The 19,485-nt window shown below is 35.3% G+C and overlaps 3 protein-coding genes across 9 annotated transcripts in view; 2 read left to right on the top strand and 1 right to left on the bottom strand.

Moving 5' to 3' along the window:
* The first annotated feature begins 54 nt into the window (after window positions 1-54).
* Window positions 55-2,794, top strand: LOC118436360. Its single transcript, XM_035854237.1, has 2 exons — window positions 55-1,596; window positions 1,945-2,794. The coding sequence occupies exons 1-2, from the start codon at window positions 1,331-1,333 to the stop codon at window positions 2,618-2,620; spliced, it is 942 nt and encodes a 313-aa protein (XP_035710130.1). The 5' UTR covers window positions 55-1,330; the 3' UTR covers window positions 2,621-2,794.
* LOC110852868 (high affinity cAMP-specific and IBMX-insensitive 3',5'-cyclic phosphodiesterase 8A) overlaps window positions 2,672-19,485 on the bottom strand; it is a 78,817-nt gene continuing 62,003 nt past the window's right edge. For 5 of the 7 annotated variants that reach the window (XM_022101006.2, XM_022101007.2, XM_022101005.2 and 2 more), the window contains exons 11-20: window positions 19,269-19,444; window positions 17,449-17,828; window positions 14,501-14,682; window positions 10,353-10,602; window positions 10,255-10,283; window positions 7,253-7,425; window positions 4,846-4,947; window positions 4,504-4,641; window positions 4,250-4,423; window positions 2,941-4,178 (exon numbers count right to left, since the gene is read on the bottom strand). In XM_022101006.2, coding sequence (XP_021956698.1) covers window positions 4,003-4,178; window positions 4,250-4,423; window positions 4,504-4,641; window positions 4,846-4,947; window positions 7,253-7,425; window positions 10,255-10,283; window positions 10,353-10,602; window positions 14,501-14,682; window positions 17,449-17,828; window positions 19,269-19,444 — 1,780 coding nt within the window. In that variant the 3' untranslated portion in view covers window positions 2,941-4,002. Of the gene's footprint in view, window positions 4,179-4,249; window positions 4,424-4,503; window positions 4,642-4,845; window positions 4,948-7,252; window positions 7,426-10,254; window positions 10,284-10,352; window positions 10,603-14,500; window positions 14,683-17,448; window positions 17,829-19,268; window positions 19,445-19,485 lie in introns of all 7 variants that reach the window. The other 2 variants (XM_035854236.1, XM_022101011.2) reach the window with 2 other exon arrangements.
* LOC110852869 lies at window positions 4,954-7,243 on the top strand. The gene is made up of 9 exons (XM_022101012.2): window positions 4,954-5,175; window positions 5,240-5,306; window positions 5,379-5,543; window positions 5,624-5,796; window positions 5,859-6,036; window positions 6,105-6,299; window positions 6,375-6,552; window positions 6,617-6,772; window positions 6,846-7,243. Exons 1-7 carry the CDS (start codon window positions 5,115-5,117, stop codon window positions 6,517-6,519), a joined length of 984 nt encoding a protein of 327 aa, XP_021956704.2. The 5' UTR covers window positions 4,954-5,114; the 3' UTR covers window positions 6,520-6,552; window positions 6,617-6,772; window positions 6,846-7,243.

Raw genomic sequence — 19,485 nt, 5'->3', positions numbered from 1 at the left:
TAAAAATCAAGGTATTTGATGACAAATTTAAGCAAATGAAATTTTATTGTGTGAAAACATTTCAAAATTTTGTACTTCCCGAACTTTTATGAAAATAACTAATAAGATAGCAAATCATGAAGCTTAAGATCAAATGTTTTGCTTTATTGTTCACAGACGAAAATAATACTGAAAGCTTTGTCAAGATACAGTACAAATATTTTTATTTTTATTAATTCAAAAGGCTTGGATTTGAATGGATCGAGAAGCTTATCTAACTAGCCTGATCATATAATAAATTTGATATAATTAAATAAATGGTGTCAAGCCTGATCAATTTAGCAAATAAATGAATATAAAATGGAATGGACAACTTAGGACTTTATTAATGCTTAGAACAAAAATTAACCGTTTATTAAAAATTATTAACATTATTAAAAAATTAGTAATTGAAATTATTAACAGTTTATTAAAAATAATTGCTGATCAGTTTTAATTGATAATTGATTAATTTGTACTATAAGCATTGATTAAGTCCTATGTTGTCCATTCCATTTTTAATTAGTTCAAAATCTGATATTTGTAATAGGCATATTTCACCACCATTTATTTAATTTTTATAAAAATTATTATACGATCGAGTTTGTGAAATATTTTATTATACACATGTTCATTTCAAGAGCAGTGTAAAAAAAATAGTTTAAAAACATTCTTTCAACTACAATACAGAAATATGAAATCGCACATTTTGTGGAAATTAATATTTAATATAATTTCATGTCCTACGATACTTTTTTTATCAAAAATGCTGCCCAAATCCTGGCCAAATTCTGAAATATAATTCCGACATGAATTTTTTTCCGATGGAAATTTTCGTTTCGATTTAATCCAAGCGCATCCTCGTTTTGCATGATCGGATTTTGAGTTTGAAAAGGACGGATATGTCGAATCTTTAATTCAACGTAATGCCAAGTGTATAAGGTTTCGATGATACGAATTACATGACATCCTGAATCCTCGCCTCATCACGTCATGAACAAATCAACGACTAACTAGATAACTACTTGCATACGTATTTTTAATCGGCAACTCCGCCTTTACTTTTTAAATTGGAAAAGTAAGTAAACCTAAAAAAGCAGGTAACCTTCTTTTTCGTGCTTCCTCAATCTTTTTTTACGTAAATGCAAATGTAATCCCCGATTTGCTGTGCATTGAACTAGATTGCTATTTGCGCATCCGTAAATGAGATGCATCTCTCAAGGATTGATTTCATTTCATTTTGGATCAGATCATGAATCAATCTAGTTTACTTTCCGAGTGGGTCGTTTAATTCTGAAAATTTCTTTGAAAAATGTTCCCTAAATTTATAGTTTTTATGGGAATAATTCTCTCCATAATTTCATCCTGCTCGACATCTTTCCCATTTTTAGCGTCGAATAATAATAATAATAATAACCAGGCCGAACAAGGTTTGGGGAGTAGTGGTGGTGGTGATAATCCTATTCCGGGTAGGATACAAGATCCGAAAAACTTATTTTGGAAACTTTTCACCCGTGGGAAATCATTCTTCTCGCAAAGAAGAGGAGACGATTCTGCCAATTTCTCCAACAAAAATAGGTAAGTATTCAATGCACTGTAGACAACGTTTCCTACATATACACAATTTAAATGCACATGTTTGTAAACTGTGTAAACTTTGTAAAATACAATTCGGTGTAAGTTTAGAGGTCAGACGGTATTATGAATTTTGCAAATTTCGCAAATTTCGCTGAGCAATAAACAACTCCTTATATGTGAACCAATTCACGCCGTAAGTTGCGATGCGAGGTTTGCGACTACTCTCAATACCCCACATTTCCTCGTAATTTTATAAACTTGTCTCAACTTTTATAACTTTGTGCCTTTTACTAGGTTAAAGAAATCAATATTTATGATAACCGCTCTAATATTATTAATAATATCCAGCTCACGCCGCACCGATAACCGCCATCAGCATCGAAACCGCAATCACGCCTTCACCCAAGCTTCCTCCTCCGACTACGACTACGATCAACCTGAACATCGCATCGTCAATGATCACCAGCACCAAGATCAATCTCACTATCAACACCAAGGTCAAGACCACGACCCTTCCCCGAAGGAAGACCTAACCGAGCACGACCACGGGTACGGATGGCACAAAACGTCCACCTCCACCTCCGACTACGGTCAGCACATGCAGCTCTACACGCTCCTGGGTGGCTTATCTTTTGCCTCCTTCCTCGCCACCGCGGTCATCCTGTTAACCCGACCCCGCCCCGTAGCCACCGCCGGAGGTCGAGGCAACACCACCTCAATTCTCACCAAGACCAAGACCACCATGGCGAATTACCTCTTAAACGGAAACCGGAAAGAGGATAACGTCGCTTATCTTAAAGACCAGGTTGACCAGAGTCATCACCTTTTTGTCAAAGTGCCAAAACTTTTGCACAAATTAAGCAAGGTTTTGAGCCCGTTGTGGTACGTTCAGGAAATGGAGAAGAGGGAAAAAGTCGAAAATCTTGAAAAATCCGAGGAAACCGGAAGTGACATCGATTTTGTTCCCCTCAAAGTCATCAAGATCCCAAGCGTGGAGGAAAATTGGAGAAACTTACATTTCTGACGATACATATTTTTTTGGCACAACATTTATTCACAAAAATTTGCAAATAAGTAAGGAAAATCCAATTAATTTCTGTATTTATAAATTAAATCTATCCGAAAAACAGATCATCTTCTAGGTAAATAAAACTAATCATTCTTTGATTGAATTGATAATCAATATTGGTATAAAAAATTAATCATTAATTATAATTAACTAACTCAGAATAATAACATTTTTGGCGAATATATATTAAGTAATTTCACGATACAACAACATGACACAAATTACGACAACATTTAATTTTAGTTTAACTATCCTTAGCACCATCGAATATTTAATTTTTTTATGTAAATTATTTACCACAAGTAAATTCCTCACATGTTTAAATATCTCATAAATACATAATCTGTGTTTTAAATTTGTAAGATATTAAGCTGTTCTGTTTTCTTGTTGATAAGGGTATTTCACGTCCTGGTAGGAATACAGATTTAAAATTTTTCTTTTGTTTCCATCATCAATCAGGTAAGAGTTTGAAATTTTAGATTTAATTTTATATAATTTTAATTAATCTTTCATGGTCAGTCAACAACTTAAAATTTAGTAAAATAAAATAGCTAATTATTTACTATATCCGTAACAAAAAGTAAAAATGGTAAATTAAGTAAAATGGTAATTCTAGGTTAAAAATTTAAATTAATAAAAATAATGACACGTTAAATTCTTTTAAATAGATATTTTTCTCTCTAGCTTAGAAAAAAAGTCGTGATATGAAGATAATTATGATCCCCATTAATTAATTAATTAATAACATGACTGATTTTCATAGATATTTAACTTACTTCAAGAGATATAGAGTTCTTAAGGGTAGCTTTTTTGTTACACTGTTACATCCACTTAACAATTATGATTAATTAATTAATCACACCGAAAAAACATAAATATTTTGTCCTCATTTTCTTAACAGAACAATTCATTTTCTTAGCTGAACGGGAATCTCAGACGGTTTCATAGAATAATAAATTCTCAATTTTCCAATTAAATCTCGCTTTCTGTGAGGAAAACTTGGATTTGAACGACATGAATTTGTATATTACGACATTTATGTGACATCAATTTACTAACTAATCCATTTATCTTAAATTAATTGAGTTGTTCTCCTACACATCATTTTCAAGTTTGTGTTTTTCTCTCTTTCATTAAATAAAGGTGATAAAAAGTCTTGTAGAAATAATTTCCTGAACTGTTTTACAACATTAATTACGGATGTCCTGAGACAAATTTTGGCCAATTTTCAATCCCTCTCCTCCTCCAAAAAATAAAATATGTTAAAAATGCATTAAACTATTGAGTAAAAATTTTACTGGAAATACAGATATTTTTCGAAAATAATATTCAACTCTTTAAAGCTGTGATTGTTCCAAACTCCTCAAACTCACGAATCTCGAGACAGGTTGGGGATACTTTTGAAGATAAGTTTCATTAAGCGTAGCATCTCTGAGCCCAAGTTTGTCCTGTTCTTTCCAATAGTCGTAGTTGTACTTCATGTGTTCGATTACTTCGGGTACGTCGATGAACGCTGGGGACAGAAACAGGGACAATTTAATTAAAAATTTACATATAATTTAATTACAATTAACTTTCACTAACCATCCCACGCCTCGTACATATCAGCCACGAAATAATCGACGAACCCCGTTTGTGATTTCGGTATGGAGCACGACGCCCGGTCGAACATGGGCATCACGGGTGGCAACCCTCTCGCCAATTCTTCCTCCGTTTGGCGAAAGTATTCTTCCGCTATGCGTTTCGACCATTCGACACCTGTGCAAAAATTAGGCACACAATTAGGTACATAATTTTGGAGGTACATATGTTTGTTTAAAAATTTGATTCAAACTCACATTGTTTCAGAGGTCTGGTCGGATTGCCCACGTCGGCACATTTGATCAACATTCGTTTAATCAGGACCACGTTTTCGGGCGTTATCAACGTCGAAATATCCGGTTCCGTCGGGGTCAAAGGAGTGTGGTCGGATTGACCTGAAATTAATAAATATTTTAATATAAGTGACCTTTTCATGTGGAGTTGTCAAAGTTAAAATTTCTCAAAAACTTTAAAATCACTGATTGCAATTGGACATTTAAAAAAATGAAGACGATTTTTGTTTCCAAATTTTGTTTCCAAATTTAATACATTTTCAAAATAATTTTGCGAAATTGCCACGAATTTCATAATTTACTCACCTCCACACTGATTATCCTCACGAAGGAACGGTTTCGTAAAAACATTCACGAATTTCGACAGGTGTTCGAAATGTTTGTTCATCTCGGTCGCGAGGACCATGTCTGTAATAATGGGGTAATGTTAGATGGGAAAACTTATTCATTTACTCTTTCAATCTCTGCGATGTTTAAACTACTCGACCCGACGTAGTGTTTTAGTAAACAACCTGGTGCTTGCTACAAATTAATTGATATCAGTCACATTAATTAATTGTGTAGTCAATTTAGTCATGTCGTTTAGTGAACTTCACGAAGTTATTGAGTTAAAGTTTGGTGAGATTAAAAAATATGGTAAGTTCAGTCACAAATTTGTCCTAAATGAGATGGTGAAATTTTGATTTTGTCTTTTTAATAGTGAAATCAATTGTAATCAGAGTGGAGAGAGTTGGGTCGGACGGATCATCCGAGGAACTTCCTAAAGTGTACGTTGTAAGACTTATGATGCACACATTTAAATTTGCAGATGTGATATTGTTACTTTCATTTTTCGTCAGGGATCGACTAGTGGAGAAAGCAAAACAATTGGTGCTGGAGACAAATACAGCCATGTGTGAATTACACGATGTCGAGCTGGATTCCACTTCCAAACGCATCAAGACACGAGATAAATTGGCAAAAGAATTCGGAGAGATATTGGTCGGGTACCGTGAAACAATGTGGTATACAAAATTGCATATTCATTATTTATGATGCAAATATATGACATAAGTATGACATAACTTTCGATGAACATTGTTAGGTCTGTTCTTAAAAAGAAGAAGAGTCTGATGTCAACTAAATCGGACCAGCCCCCCAGGAGGCAATTGAATCTTGACGACATTCCGGATGGTACTTCAGTCTATGTCATTGAAAAAATAGATGATCAATACACCGCGTCCGCTAAGCAAAAAACCGAACTGCTTGAAATGAATGGTATAATTTGTTGACATTCAGACAGTGTATCGTGAGTTCTAAATGTGCATGTTATTATCTAGGTGTTGAATTGAACCGCGTTCTGATACAAGTATTCAGAGATGCGTTATTTAGACCAAGGGAGTTGACATATGGAGAGTCGTCCCTGCAAGATAAGTTTCTTTGGGCAAAAGGTGCAATTAGCTCGACGAATAATCGAAGCAAGGATAACGGTGTGACTGGGGGATCTTGTAGTTATCTGTGAGTTATTTTGTCATATGCAGTAACTGATTCACATTTTATAGTTATACAAAACTTTAAAATTTCAGCGATAAATGGACAATCCCATTGTTTGCTGATCCGATCGAAGTAATTGACCCCTCACTTTTTGGTGCCTCTTTCAAGAGTGCTGCAGCACTAAAAAATTATACCCGAGACTACAAGGAAGCTAAGTGTTCAATCAAGCCAAAAACTGTAAAGAAACTCTTGTCAAGACACTGGGATGTCATAAATTATGCTATTAAGTAATACCAAATGATGAATTTCTAATTGTGTATCGATGTTTACATTATGGCGACTTTTTTGGGTTTGTTTCCTAGTTCAGCAACAGACAACGTCATCGATGTTGTCGAAAAAGAAGATGAAGTGTGCGTTGCATTGAGTGGACCAGAGAAAAAGAAACGAAAGTCCAGAGGAACGGCAGATTGGCAGATTGGTCGGCAGATTGGGATGCGATTTATGTGATTATCGATGCGACAAGCCTTCAGCCATGATTGCGTTGGTTTATAAAAACTACGTCGAAATCCATTGTGTCTTGTTGTAAACATGTTTAATTTTTTAGTCATGTCCGGACTCACACGGCTGAGAAACCTTTCGTTTGTGAAACCTGTCACTCCGGATTTGCAGATAAATCGGGTTTAAATAAACACATAAAGAACGGATGCACGTTCAAGGGGAAAGGTCGCAAGCTCGGATTCAAACAGATCGAAAAAAATAGGTATGCCTGTTTACTTAACTTTTGAAGTTAACAATTCTACCTTGCAAATAATCATTTTTTGTTTCATTCATAGACAAGTTGTCGTTCTACCGTCTGCACCCAATGAAGGTTCAACTAGCAACACCGAAGTTGCCGAACTCAGGAACGAGATCGTCACACTCAAGTCAAATTTGCAGAAGAAGGACGACACCATCGTCACACTCAAGTCAAATTTGCAGAAGAAGGACGAGACCATCATCTTGTTAAATCAAAAGATTGCCGGGTTGGAGAAAAAGTTGACAAAAAGACACCCGTTTTCCAACGTGCAAACCTCAAACGCCATGCAACACATAATTCCATTTCCGCGGAAAAGAACCTCACAGACTGATAACCCAAAATCTAATAAAAAATCATCAGCGAGCAGCGAAAACAATCACTAATAATATTAACAACATTTTTCCTAGTACAAATAAAATGGGATATTAAAAAATATTTTTTTACCGATTAAGGACTGGCGCACAATTTTGAAAAGGTCTGGTTCCAAATTGGCGAAAATGTTGACGCGGGCGTCGGACAGGGTGAGTTTGAAGGTGAACGCGGCGTGGTGAGATTCCAAAACGGAGAGGTCATTGTAAAGCAGGGCCAAGTCTTGCTGAGAGTTGATGAGGTACGGGCTGGAGGAAAAACAGGCAAGAAAAATATTAATTGTAGCCATTACGAAATATTTTTTAGGAAAGAGTGCTTTATAGGAATGGTCTGTCTGTCCGCATGTTCCTTGTCTGCTCTACGATTTTGCCGATAATAATATTTTTTAAATTATTTATGTAAAACTAAATCAAATCCAGATCAAGATTTAAATTCTGGATTTACTAAATCATATTAATTATGAATGTTTTTGCGAACGACTACAAATATTTTATAAGGATTGTCCGTTGGATTAAATTTGAAAATAAGTTTTGCTTAAATCAGCCCCTTTGGCAAACGTATCTACAAAATTAATATTCGAATGTTCGACTAAATATCTTAATTTCTAACGACGTCGATCTTTGACACTTGCACCCACATATTTAATGTGACATTAATGACACCCAGTTTTACTGTGAAAGGTTACTTAATTTCTTGGCATCCATGACCTTTGACTTTTCCCATTTTCCTACACACTTTCACTTCTTGGCAACATCCGGTTTACTTACTTTCTCCTCACCTCATTTGTATTCTATTCACATGTCTCATCTTCCTTCTCTCCTTTTTCTGAGCAAAAATCTTGGCATGCTTTTACTCCTACTCTACATTTATTCTCCATTAAATAATAGTCCCATTCTTCCTAAATCCTCTCTTCCTACTACTAAATTCCTGCCCATTTCCGACTCTAAACTCACTTTCTAGTTTCTTTCTGCTTCATCTTTCTCTTCTTCGTCATCATCATTCCTTCGCATTCTGTAGACAAAAAATTCTGCCTGGCTGCGCAGTTAGTACCGTTTTAGAAGCATGTGAATCATTAAATAGTGAAGGTAAAGAAAGTAGGGTTCACATAACACAGGTTTTTGTGCAAAAAATCTGCATGTTTTTTTTCACGTAATTTTTTGTTTGTATTTTTTTAAATCTTGAATTGGTATATATTTTCGGTAAAACTTGTGTTCATGATTATAACTCCATGAAATATAACTGTTCGTAAATTGCTAAAATAATGACATAATCGAACTGTTAATTTCCACTTTTAACAAAAAAAACACCTATGAAAAAGGACAATTTTTTGTAGGAACACCGATAAAAATAACGCAGATCAAAATTTGTTGAGTTGCGAGGGAAAGATAAATATAGAATTTGACAGGTATTTAATTACTAGAAAGTTCAATATCATAGTTGAATTTATAAATTGATAAAATAATATTTACGACACTTCAACTTTTTAAAATATTTATGGATATGGTAATAATTCTTGTAATGTCATGAGATAAGATCCCCTAAAGATAAGTTTAACAAATTGAATTCTAATTTAGCGATGCGAGCCACACCAGAAACACTTATACCGAATTATTTAGATTTCCCAAAAATAACAGTCCACTTCCAGAAAACTTCCATTCTTTCTACGGAAAACTCTACTAAATTTCCAATATCTCCCAAGTGTATATGAAACTTTCTATGATAACCTGGTTTCATAAATACATTATTCTACCTTCGTTGGAGACGCAAAATGGAGAGACACGTGCGAAGTAAAAGTACAATAAAACTTGAGAAACATAAATTTCAACTCGAGACGTTTTTACGTAAAATAATAATACTCAACTTTAGACCGATTTCAAAACCACGAAAAGGCAACCCGAACCTTTCGTTCATTTATTTATTCAAAATATATATCAAAACAAAACTTGACTTTAAACTTCACCAGATAAAATTTTAAATTTCTATAAAAATAATTCTCATTCTTCTAGCCGATAAAATGTCAGATTTTGAATTTCAGCCTCAAAACTGTTTTGAAGTCATATGATTCAAATTAGGACACCAATTTTGTAAACTTTTTCGCAATTATGAAATTCGCAAATTTTTATGTAGGGAGCGTCCATAAATCACGTGATCGACTCAAGGGGGGGAGGGGTCTGAAATTTGTCACCAATTATCACCATAGGGGGGGGGGGTAATGGCAGAAGGCACGTGACACGCGTGACATAATAAGCAAAGATTTTTTACTTTTGGTACTAAAACGTGCCAATATATTTATATTTTGAATATAACGCAAATTAAATAAGTTTGATAAGATTTGCTTAGCCCAATATCTTTCACCTAAAATTCGTTGTGTGACGTATTTTTAAATTTTTGAAGTACAGTAAGCTGGCCTGTGTTTTACTTCATATTCTAGGTCGGATTTGCCAAATAAAATTTTACCTCTATAATTCCGTAATAATATCTTTACTGTGATGTCGGACATTGAATAACGATTTCTATTAAAAACACTTATCTGCATATTTAAATATCTGACATATTTGGTGTACAAACTGATCAGTATATCATTATGTTTGACAATAAGTACGGTAATACATACGCTTGTTCTCCAGACGCTAAGCATGCCAAATTACAGTTTTTACTATACATATATTAGTAAGTAATTTTTTTACATATCTTGAAATTTAATTTAATTGCAGATTTAGTAATAAAATTATTAATAATATAATAATATTATTAATCTACCCAAGAACATAGTTTGTAGGGAACATAGTATGTTCAACACACATAGTTTGCTTTGTGCAATTTGTCTGACTGTCACGTGACCGCAGGGGGGGGGGTACTTAATTTATCATCATTGGTCACCAAGGGGGGGGAGGGGGCCTCAAAATCGATCACGTGATTTATGGACGCTCCCTAACTATTTTGCTGTCATACTATTAATACTAAAATTAGTATGTATTTAGATGACGCTCAATTTTTTGCCTAAAAAATTTTTTCGCAATGATAAACCAATTCGCAAATTTTTTTTCCCAAATTTGGAAATTATGAAAATGACTCACCTCGTTTTTCCTGGATGATCCACGTCATGCTTCAATTCCCAAAAAAACGTGAATTATTAAAAATTCCCAATTAAAATTAAAAATTGAGCTATACTTACCACAACGGCTGCGATGAGGGCAATAACTTCGTCCAACGGTTCCAAGAAGCCTTTCAGTCTTTCCGTCGACAAGAAGTAGGCGGTGGCTTGCATCACGTCCGCCGCGTGGGTGGAATTATGGTACGAATTCGTAGTGTGATAATTCGCTTCGATAAGTGTCAACCAATTTCTAAGCGTAGCTTCGTCCGTCTGCAAAACTTGGGCGACGCCGAATCGCGCAAATATTGTCATTCCGAGCCACACGAGAGGTCTGAAAACAGAAATCGTAAACACAAGTTTTTACTTTATAATAAAGCCATTTTATGGACGACAACATTTTGGTTTTTCGAGTGGGGGGAAAAGTTGGTAGAGTTTTTATCCGTTAAAAACTAAAGTAGTTGAAGAGAAGGAGGAGGAGAGCATCTTCAAAAAGCATAAGTAGCTTCACTCTTAGAAAAATCTGAGATGAATTTTGGTCAGTAATTGACTCTACGGGTCAAGATAGATATTGTAATTTTAAGGCCCGGAAGTAGCGGTGTCACATTTAAAGATAATTGTGGCATAATTATACTACCAAATTTGTATACTCATATTAGTTTGGTAACAAAATTATTAAGTAGTGGTAACAAATGGTCAAAAAAATATGCATTTTATTAACGCACTACTGTTTAGCCGATATTAATAGTTTCAATTCCTTGAAAAATTTTGTTAAGAGGTTATTTAGTTTAGGAAAATAATATAAAATAATCTGCCACGAAACCTTTCAGATTTTTTTCAGACTATTGATATTGGCTGACTAGTAATACCAACATTTCCCTGAGAGTAACAATTTTTCTAAAAATCATTGTACCCTTCCATTACAATTTTGTTACCCCACATCTTAAAGTGTTACTATTTCCGGTAAAATATTTATTACCAAATTATAATAAACTCCCATATTCCATAATTTCTAAGAGTGTCCGAACCAAGTTTCCAAGTTTAATCTAGGAACTTGACTAGAGAGAGGCTAAAAAAACTTAAGCAAAGTGGATCTTGGGAGAGAGACTACTAAATAAATAGCTTCCAGACAATATGTGTCCTGGATTAACATCTACTCTTTTTATCACAACAGACTCCTAGCCAAACTTTCCCCCAGATTAAAACAACAACAACTTTCTTTCATCCTTTTTTCACGGAGGAAACACAAACTGACTGAGTTCCCATAATCCTGGCTCAATTTTTCACTACTAATTTTAATAACGCAAAATTCATAACGTGTCGTAACGACGTTGTATTTGCATTTCCTGGCAAATAAATTTAACGAGCTGCTTTAACGAGCTTGACGGCGGTGGAAATTTTGTGGAAATTATTAATGCACTCGTAATAAAATGATGGCAAAATTGGGACCACGTCCGTAATGGTTTTTCTATGCGGGAATTTAAATGGGAACCATTTATGAAAATTGTAATTTCGGGAATATATTATTCGACCGTATACTGTTACCAACCCGGTAAAACCTCATAGTATGATTTTTCTGCAAAGGGTGGCACTAATTTAGATGAGGACAATTTCTGTAAATTTAAATGAGGTCAATTTCTGCAAGTTTAAATTTCTGGAATATAAAATCGTTACCATTCAACGGAAAATCGTTACCACTGCGGTAAAGCCTCCTAGTATTCACTTATAATAGTAGTAATATTGACTACCAATTTTGTTACCAACTTTTTTTTAGTGTGTCATTTTTAATAAGGTTCTCCTATTCTTTTCCAAGTACCTCCTGCATTTACGAAATGATTGATGTTTTTTTGAAAATAGGACAGAGTAAGCAAGTATTAGTAAGTAGGCTGCATTATTTGTGCACAAAAAAATACAGAGTTCATACATAAAAAATTGTCTGAGGACTTTCTCTCTAGTCGCCACTATTATTAGGATTAATGAGGAAAATATGTGTACGTAAAGTGTGTGCACACGTCAATAACGGAACAGTGGGTACGAATAAATAAGAAGGCATTATTAAGAAAAGCAGAGTTTTTGTAAGGGACACGTTCTCTCTGCCTGCTTTTCACTCTTAAAAATTGTATTAAAAAATTGGTGGTCACACACGGCATGGAATTATATAAATGAGCACTATCACGCGCTTCCCTATCAAATTTTTTCTGTCTAACGTTACCAATTTAGTCTTGGTAAAAATTTGTTACCAATTTTGTTACCAATTTTGTTTTTAGAATCAAATTCTCATATGAAAACTACCACCAAATTTTTAAGAGTGTGTAAATAAAGTTAAAACTCTGGTAAATATTTGGTAAATATTTGTTACTAACCAATTTAGCAATATTTTAGGATCAAATTCAGATAAGAAAACTACCCCAAATTTTTAAGAGTGTATAAATAAAGCTAAAAATCTGGTAAATATTTGTTACCAATTTAGCAATATTTTAAGATCAAATTCTCATAAGAAAACTACCCCAAATTTTTAAGAGTGTATAAATAAAGTTTAAACTCCGGAAAACTTTCTCTTCCTTTCAAAGAGAAAGTCTCCTCCTAAGTTCTGTATCCACTCCGTCTGCTCTGCCTATCTTCAAAATCAACCTTTACTTCCCTACTCTCTTTACTATCTCGTCCTCAAAATTCCGTGCAAAAAACATGCACCAGCCCAGCTAAAAGTGCGTGTTCTGCTCAAAAACCAGGAAAAACTTTCACCTCATCAAGGCGCCTACCACGACCGAGAGCGAGACGGCAGGTGGATTTTTAACAAAATAGAGATAAGTATGTTATCTACGTCGGGAGACTCGGGGGAATTACCTCATCACATAAAATTGACCAGAACCAAACGAAGTAGGTAAGTTCCCTTCTAATGAAAATTTAAAGTGAAAGTAAAATAAATGAGGTATCAAATGTGTGCCTGCCTAGTTAGACGTGCCTACTTACAGGTCCAACTTACTTAGGTACCTGCTTTCTTTGTTGCGAACACTCTAAACAATAGTGCCATTATTATTTACTGCTACTATTCAGCCAATATTACATAATAGTCTCAATTCCTTGGAAAATTTTCTTAGAGCTTACTTAGACTTTAAATATATATGAAATATCTGCCAGGAAACCTTTCAGATTTTTTTAAGACTATTGATATTAGCTGAACAGTAGTCAATAACTTGATTACAAATTACTGAAAATGATGAGCTAGATCTTTATTTTGAATTGTATAACTAACGTGATACTTATCCTTTTTTGTCGCCAAAACTATACAGTTTTATAAAAAAACAATTCGCCCAGTCTTTGGCAACTTTGTAAAATTCGTAAACTTACAAATTTTTATGGATATTTTGTGCGAAAATTAGCTTACAAATTTTTGTAAGTTTACGCAGATCAACGGCAGGGAGTAATTGCGGGAAATTATTCGGTATACATAAAATAAAATAATTAGAATTGGAAGTTTCTCTACATATGCATATGTGTTACCACCCGGTAACAATTTATTATAATTTTACAATTGATTATTTGCCAAATATGTAATTTGCAACCAAACGTAGCCATTAAAATTTTGTCTCACTAAAAATAAGTCGGTAACAAACTTATTACCCAGCGTATGTAGACGCCGTGAACCTCCACTTACTACAAAAACACGATATAACCATCGGTAATAAATTGCTACCAGCTTATTTAGTGTGCAGCGAACCCCAACTTTCTCTCCCGTCTCTCTCCTCTAATCCCTTCTTCTCCTCCGAAGAGGACGACTTTCTCAGTAAAAGTAATGAAATGAAATTCGCCCGAATTATTTGATGAGACGGACGCAACAGAAAGAAGAGAAAGCAGCAGCACAAACTCTCCAATTTCCTTCCTACGAATGAAGCTTTCTCTTTCTTCTTCCGTAAATTAATTAGCTTAAGTTTATCCGATTGGGCTCAATCCGTCCACGAGATTACTGTTGCGCTAAATGACGACAAATTAATTAATTACTTTCCTCCCCCCGCCACGATTTCTTCGAATCTCAATCTCGACAAAATTCGCAATTTGCGAATAAACTTCCTCCCTTCTAAGTAGGACAAATTTGGCACTAAATCGCGCACACGCATGCAGCCAATTTCGCCCTCTTTTGTCTTTTTCTCTGGATACCATTTCCGGTCCAGTTATCGTGAAACTAATTAATTTTGATTGGGTCACGTAAGTCAATCGGATGGAATTTTAGTTACCTCTTTTCCGTGATTTCTTCAAGTAGAATGACATCAAAGCTCCAGCGTTCCTCTGTTTCCAGTAATTTTTGCAGACTTGTGGGTGCTTCGGCGATGTCGGGGAGGGAGGGGCGGGGTGCGAGGCGTGATGCAGTGTTCTCGTTGGAGGAGCGTCGCCCAGTTGTGGAGAGACGGGGGCCTTGCTGTTGGGGGAGAGAAAAATTGGAAAATTAAGAAATTTTGGAGTGATTGGGATTTAAAATTTCTTAAAAAAATTATTCGAAGCAGGAGAAGAGTTAGATTCTATCGGTTTGGTAATTAGCACGGTTACCACACCGGTAAAACTCTGGTAAAAATATTGTGTACTTCTTCAAAAAGAATATTAACAAATTCTTTGATGCATAAATTACTCATAGCAGCAGCATATGAATTAGATTCTACCGGTTTGATAATTACCATACCGGTAAAACTATTGGTAAAATTGGTAAAAATTCTGCATGTGTACTTCTTCAAAAGAATCTTATCAAACTTCTTGATGCACAAATTACTCATAGCAGCACAAGAATCAGATTCTACCAAGTTGATAATTACCACTGATAAAACTACGTAAACAAATTGGTAAAAATCTGTACTTTAAAAAAAATATATTTCCAAATTAATAAAAATTTACACAATTGGTAATAAAACCTCGTACTTTTACAGAAGCCTTAATGCCTTCTAATAAAACATTTCCAGCCCAATAAACCCCTGATTGGTAACAATTTGTTTTTAAAGAAATCTAAAATCGCGACCGGAATCTGGTCCAATTTGGCGTAAAGATTCCAATCGTATCAAAGGGTTTTCCTTTCCCTTGTTGTGCCGAGTGGATAGGTCAATTACTGCGTGAAAATAGAAAGTTGGTTGATGGGTGAGTGGGTGGATGTCGATGACGAACCCAATAATCCAGGATAAGTGGGAGAAAGAGAAAGTGTAAAATGGTCGCTTGGCTCCTTATTTGTGCACAGTGCTCCGTCAAGCCAACTTTTTTAGGGTATACATTGCAAAAAAAAATGTAATTTTGAAAATGTGCAATTCTAACTTTATGCATTTTTGGGGAATTTTATGGTTAAAAAGTATTTTTAACCCTTATCAGTTAGCCTTCTAATGTGTTCTAAAGTTGAAGAATACAAAATTCTCGGAAATTGTACTCATGCATATCTTTTTGATCCATTAACGGGAAAGATTGAATTTATCTTTAATTATAATTTAATCACTCACGTGATTTAATAATTATTTTTTGTCGTCAAAACTATACAGTTTTATAAATAGCAATTCACCCAGTCTTTGGCAACTTTATAAATTCCGCAAAATCCTTGAACTCACAAACTTTATAGATATTTCTAAGAAAAACTAGATAATACATTTTTGTAAGTTTACTCAGATCAAGGGTGTTTTTATTTTGTAAAAATCTGTAAAATTATTTAACAAATTTACAGATTTTACAAGGAATTTACAAGGATTTTACCAAGGAATACGTGAATTGTCTCAAAATTTTATTGGGCACAAGTCTTATTTCGAATCGCAACTCATTTATCAAAATTGCAAAGCTCAAAAAATTTGTATCGTGACGAAATTCGTAAAATATGACTTCGCAAATCTCGTAAAGTTCACAAATCTAAATACACCGTTTTTGATGTTGTTTTTTCTCACAAATTTCGTAAAGCTTCGCAACTTAAATATGTTGCAGTGCTCAATTTGCAAAGGTTGACTTGAGCACATTCATTAAAAATTTTAAATCTACAAAACTATCCTTTCGCTAAAAAACCATTTGATCCGAAACCCTACTTTCACTCCGTCTCCGGTCCACCCTGGTCTTTACAAGATGGACAGAAATATAATGGGAAAGTTGGACGGAGGGACTCGACGGTGTAATAAAAGCGAGATGAGATTTACTCACCCGTGAAGTGACTAAGTCAAGAAAGATTTGCTTCATACTTTCACTTTGCTTTCTCCCCGAGTCAAAAGCCAGCCGGGAAATAAATGGTCAAACATGACCAGAGTGGCGAAAAACTAGAGTAAATCCGTCACAAGACATTTTCATCCGCCGTCCCCTTTCACGGGATAAAAGCTCGAAATAAAATTGATCCTCCGTCTGCCTAAGTAATTTTATCTTTTGTGATGATGACAAAATGGGTCACACTGACGATTGTAAAGCTACGAGTGCTAATTTTGGAGGAGTATTTGTACGCTAAGCCAACATTTTTTGTACAGATTTTTTCTACCAATAAGGACGAATAGAAATGGCAATATGCGTAGTTGTCACGATCCGATTTGGTGACAAAAATCTCTCTTACGTAACGTTTATATTGGAAAGTTGAATTTTCTCTGCGAAATAAAATAGATATACGTTCTCACTAAAAAAATATGGGCGTCTTTACAGGTAAATTGAAGCGAAGGAAGAAAATCTCTTGATAAGATTGATAAAAACAAGTCAAGCTTTCTAAAAATGAATGGGGTAAAGAGCATTCATTAAACAAAACATGAACTGCCTAAATGAGCCCTTCTTAAAAATGATGAAAAATGAAGCCTTATTTATCTAACTGAAAGAAAAAGGATTTTTGACTGGCTTATATTTAATTCAGGCGAATGAAGGATAAAAATTCCCTGTTGAAATGCAGGCATCAAGATTCATTATAAATATAATGCAAATTACTGATTTTTAGGAAATAAGTAGTTGAACATTTATTCTTAGGTTATAGATTCTTGTGAAGGTTCTCATTTAAATAACGTTAACAAAAATTTGCATTTACTTTACGCCGTCGCGTTTCGAGTAATGGTAAATATGTGCATGTGCATCACTTATATTTTGCATATAAATTTCTCAAAAGTAGTTTTCCAAAATTTTGCCCCAAAAAAATCTTAAGTTTTTCAATTTATCACTATCCCACAATTTTCAGAGTTCATAACAATTGATTAAAGATCTCACTTACCGACAACAACGCTCCCAACAGATCGGTCGTTAATGGATCATCACTCTTAATTTTGCTGCCCCCTTCAAAAAATTGGGGTGAGTAGAGTTCCGTCGTTCTCAAAATTTCCAGCACTTTCTCCAACGCTTGGGCAATGTAGAGGGGACAGTTCTGCTGCGCCGCGGCAATTATGTTGATCACCTTCGTTATCGGCGCCTCGATCGTGAGTGAGTGCAATTTCGCCAAACTTTGCCTCCTCAGGATGGAACCTTTGTCCATAATGTCGGCCAGGGAGGAGCGGTGGTTGGGATTTGAACATGGCGCGGATGACGAGGAGGAAGGGCCGCACCCAGAATTGTGCATATTTGAGGACGCCGCGCCACCCGGATGCGGATTCGAGCCAGTAATGGAAGACAGAAAAAGAAGTGACGAGTAAATGTCCGTCATCAAAATATGCGGCGCAGGGGGAGGAGGAGGACACATCGGGTTGGACAGGACCAACATAAATGGGAGGAGGAAGAAGACGTAACGGAAAAAAATACAGAAACACACGGATCAGATTTGATAAATATTTTTTTGTTGTAATTGACGAAACATTTAGATAGATAGAGCTACATACATACACAAAAGTACATACACTCGTAGAATTATGGGCAATTTGCGGTGCGGTACCGAGGTGGTAATAGAGTTTGTTACCAAACGGTGATAGATAACTGACCACATGAATTTTAATATCATCACTGATGATCGTGTTTGTTACTGATGATTCATCAGTAACAAACACGATCACCATACCGGTAGAGTCACATTCTTGTGGACACCTCACGGTAAAAAAACATGCCGGAGAAAGCGGACATTTTCCCACAAAAGTAATAAATTTGCGAATTGCATTGATTTCTTAAATTTGCAAAAAGCTTGTGACCCCTGGTTGTTTAAAGCACTTGAAACAAATAACATAACGAAACCCATTAACAAATTACGAAACACATTTTCATAATTTCCAAAGCATATAAACAAAAAGGTATGAAATGTCTCGTTATCTTTGAAAACACACAAATGTCAGGAATTTCACCAAAGAAACAAAACAAGTCGCACAAAACGAGACACGACAAGGAAATGGGTAGACGTACGATGTGAGTGGAAAGTGGTTCACGGGGTTTACATGCAAATTAATCTCTAACCCTTTCCGTCCTTCCAACTCTGACTTGACACTATAAAAAATGTGGTGACAATCTGTTACCCGGAATTTTTTACAAAATATGAAACTACAGATGTAGTAATTTTGGTACTTTAGTCAAAATTTAGATTACCACTTTGCTTTCCGTGGTACTAAATTCAAAATCATAGTAACAAACTATTGTCAATTCACAATGGAGATCTCCCATCGATCACAAATTTAATCGATATGAAATTTGAAATATACCGATACACGATCCGCGAGCTCAAATTTGACGGAGAAATTTGCATTCGAGTGGAGAAAACGTGCAGTAAATTTGGCAATTGTAAAATTTGACAACTTTAGTGGGCAATTTCTCCTCTTTGGACACAAATATCTCTGCCAAACCTCTCAACTCGTGTCTCGTGTCGCATCTCGTGTCTTTCGTAAATTTCATATTAATCAAATTTGTGATAGATTGGCACTAGTTTTGTGTCAAAATCTGACAGTAAACGCTGGGAGACCTCCATCGTCAGTCAGTCGTAGCGTGTTACTTTATTAAATAAGTCCGAAACCGACTTCCGGGTAACAAATTGCTCCCACATTATTAAGAGTGCAGCACAACAAGCGTTCCATAAAGTGGGCAGTCTGTGGGGATTGGGATGATAGAAAGTGGAGCACTCACTGTCATTGCTGATGGACTTGATGTCATAGGACGCCTTCCTCAGCGACTTGAGGCTCCCTCGGGGCATGGGGTACCCCACGTCCTGGTTCGACCCCACCTCGCTCGACGCCCCCTTCTCCGCATACACGCTCGGCACGTCCGACACGTAAATGTAGTGCGTCGAGCCCAGCTTGCACCTAAGCCAAGGGAATCAAATTTAATTAGACTAAAGTCATTT

The sequence above is a fragment of the Folsomia candida genome, unplaced genomic scaffold (genome assembly GCF_002217175.1).
Source record: "Folsomia candida strain VU population unplaced genomic scaffold, ASM221717v1 Fcan01_Sc008, whole genome shotgun sequence".
Classification (NCBI taxonomy): domain Eukaryota; kingdom Metazoa; phylum Arthropoda; class Collembola; order Entomobryomorpha; family Isotomidae; genus Folsomia; species Folsomia candida.
This window is presented reverse-complemented; position numbering and strand designations above follow the sequence as displayed.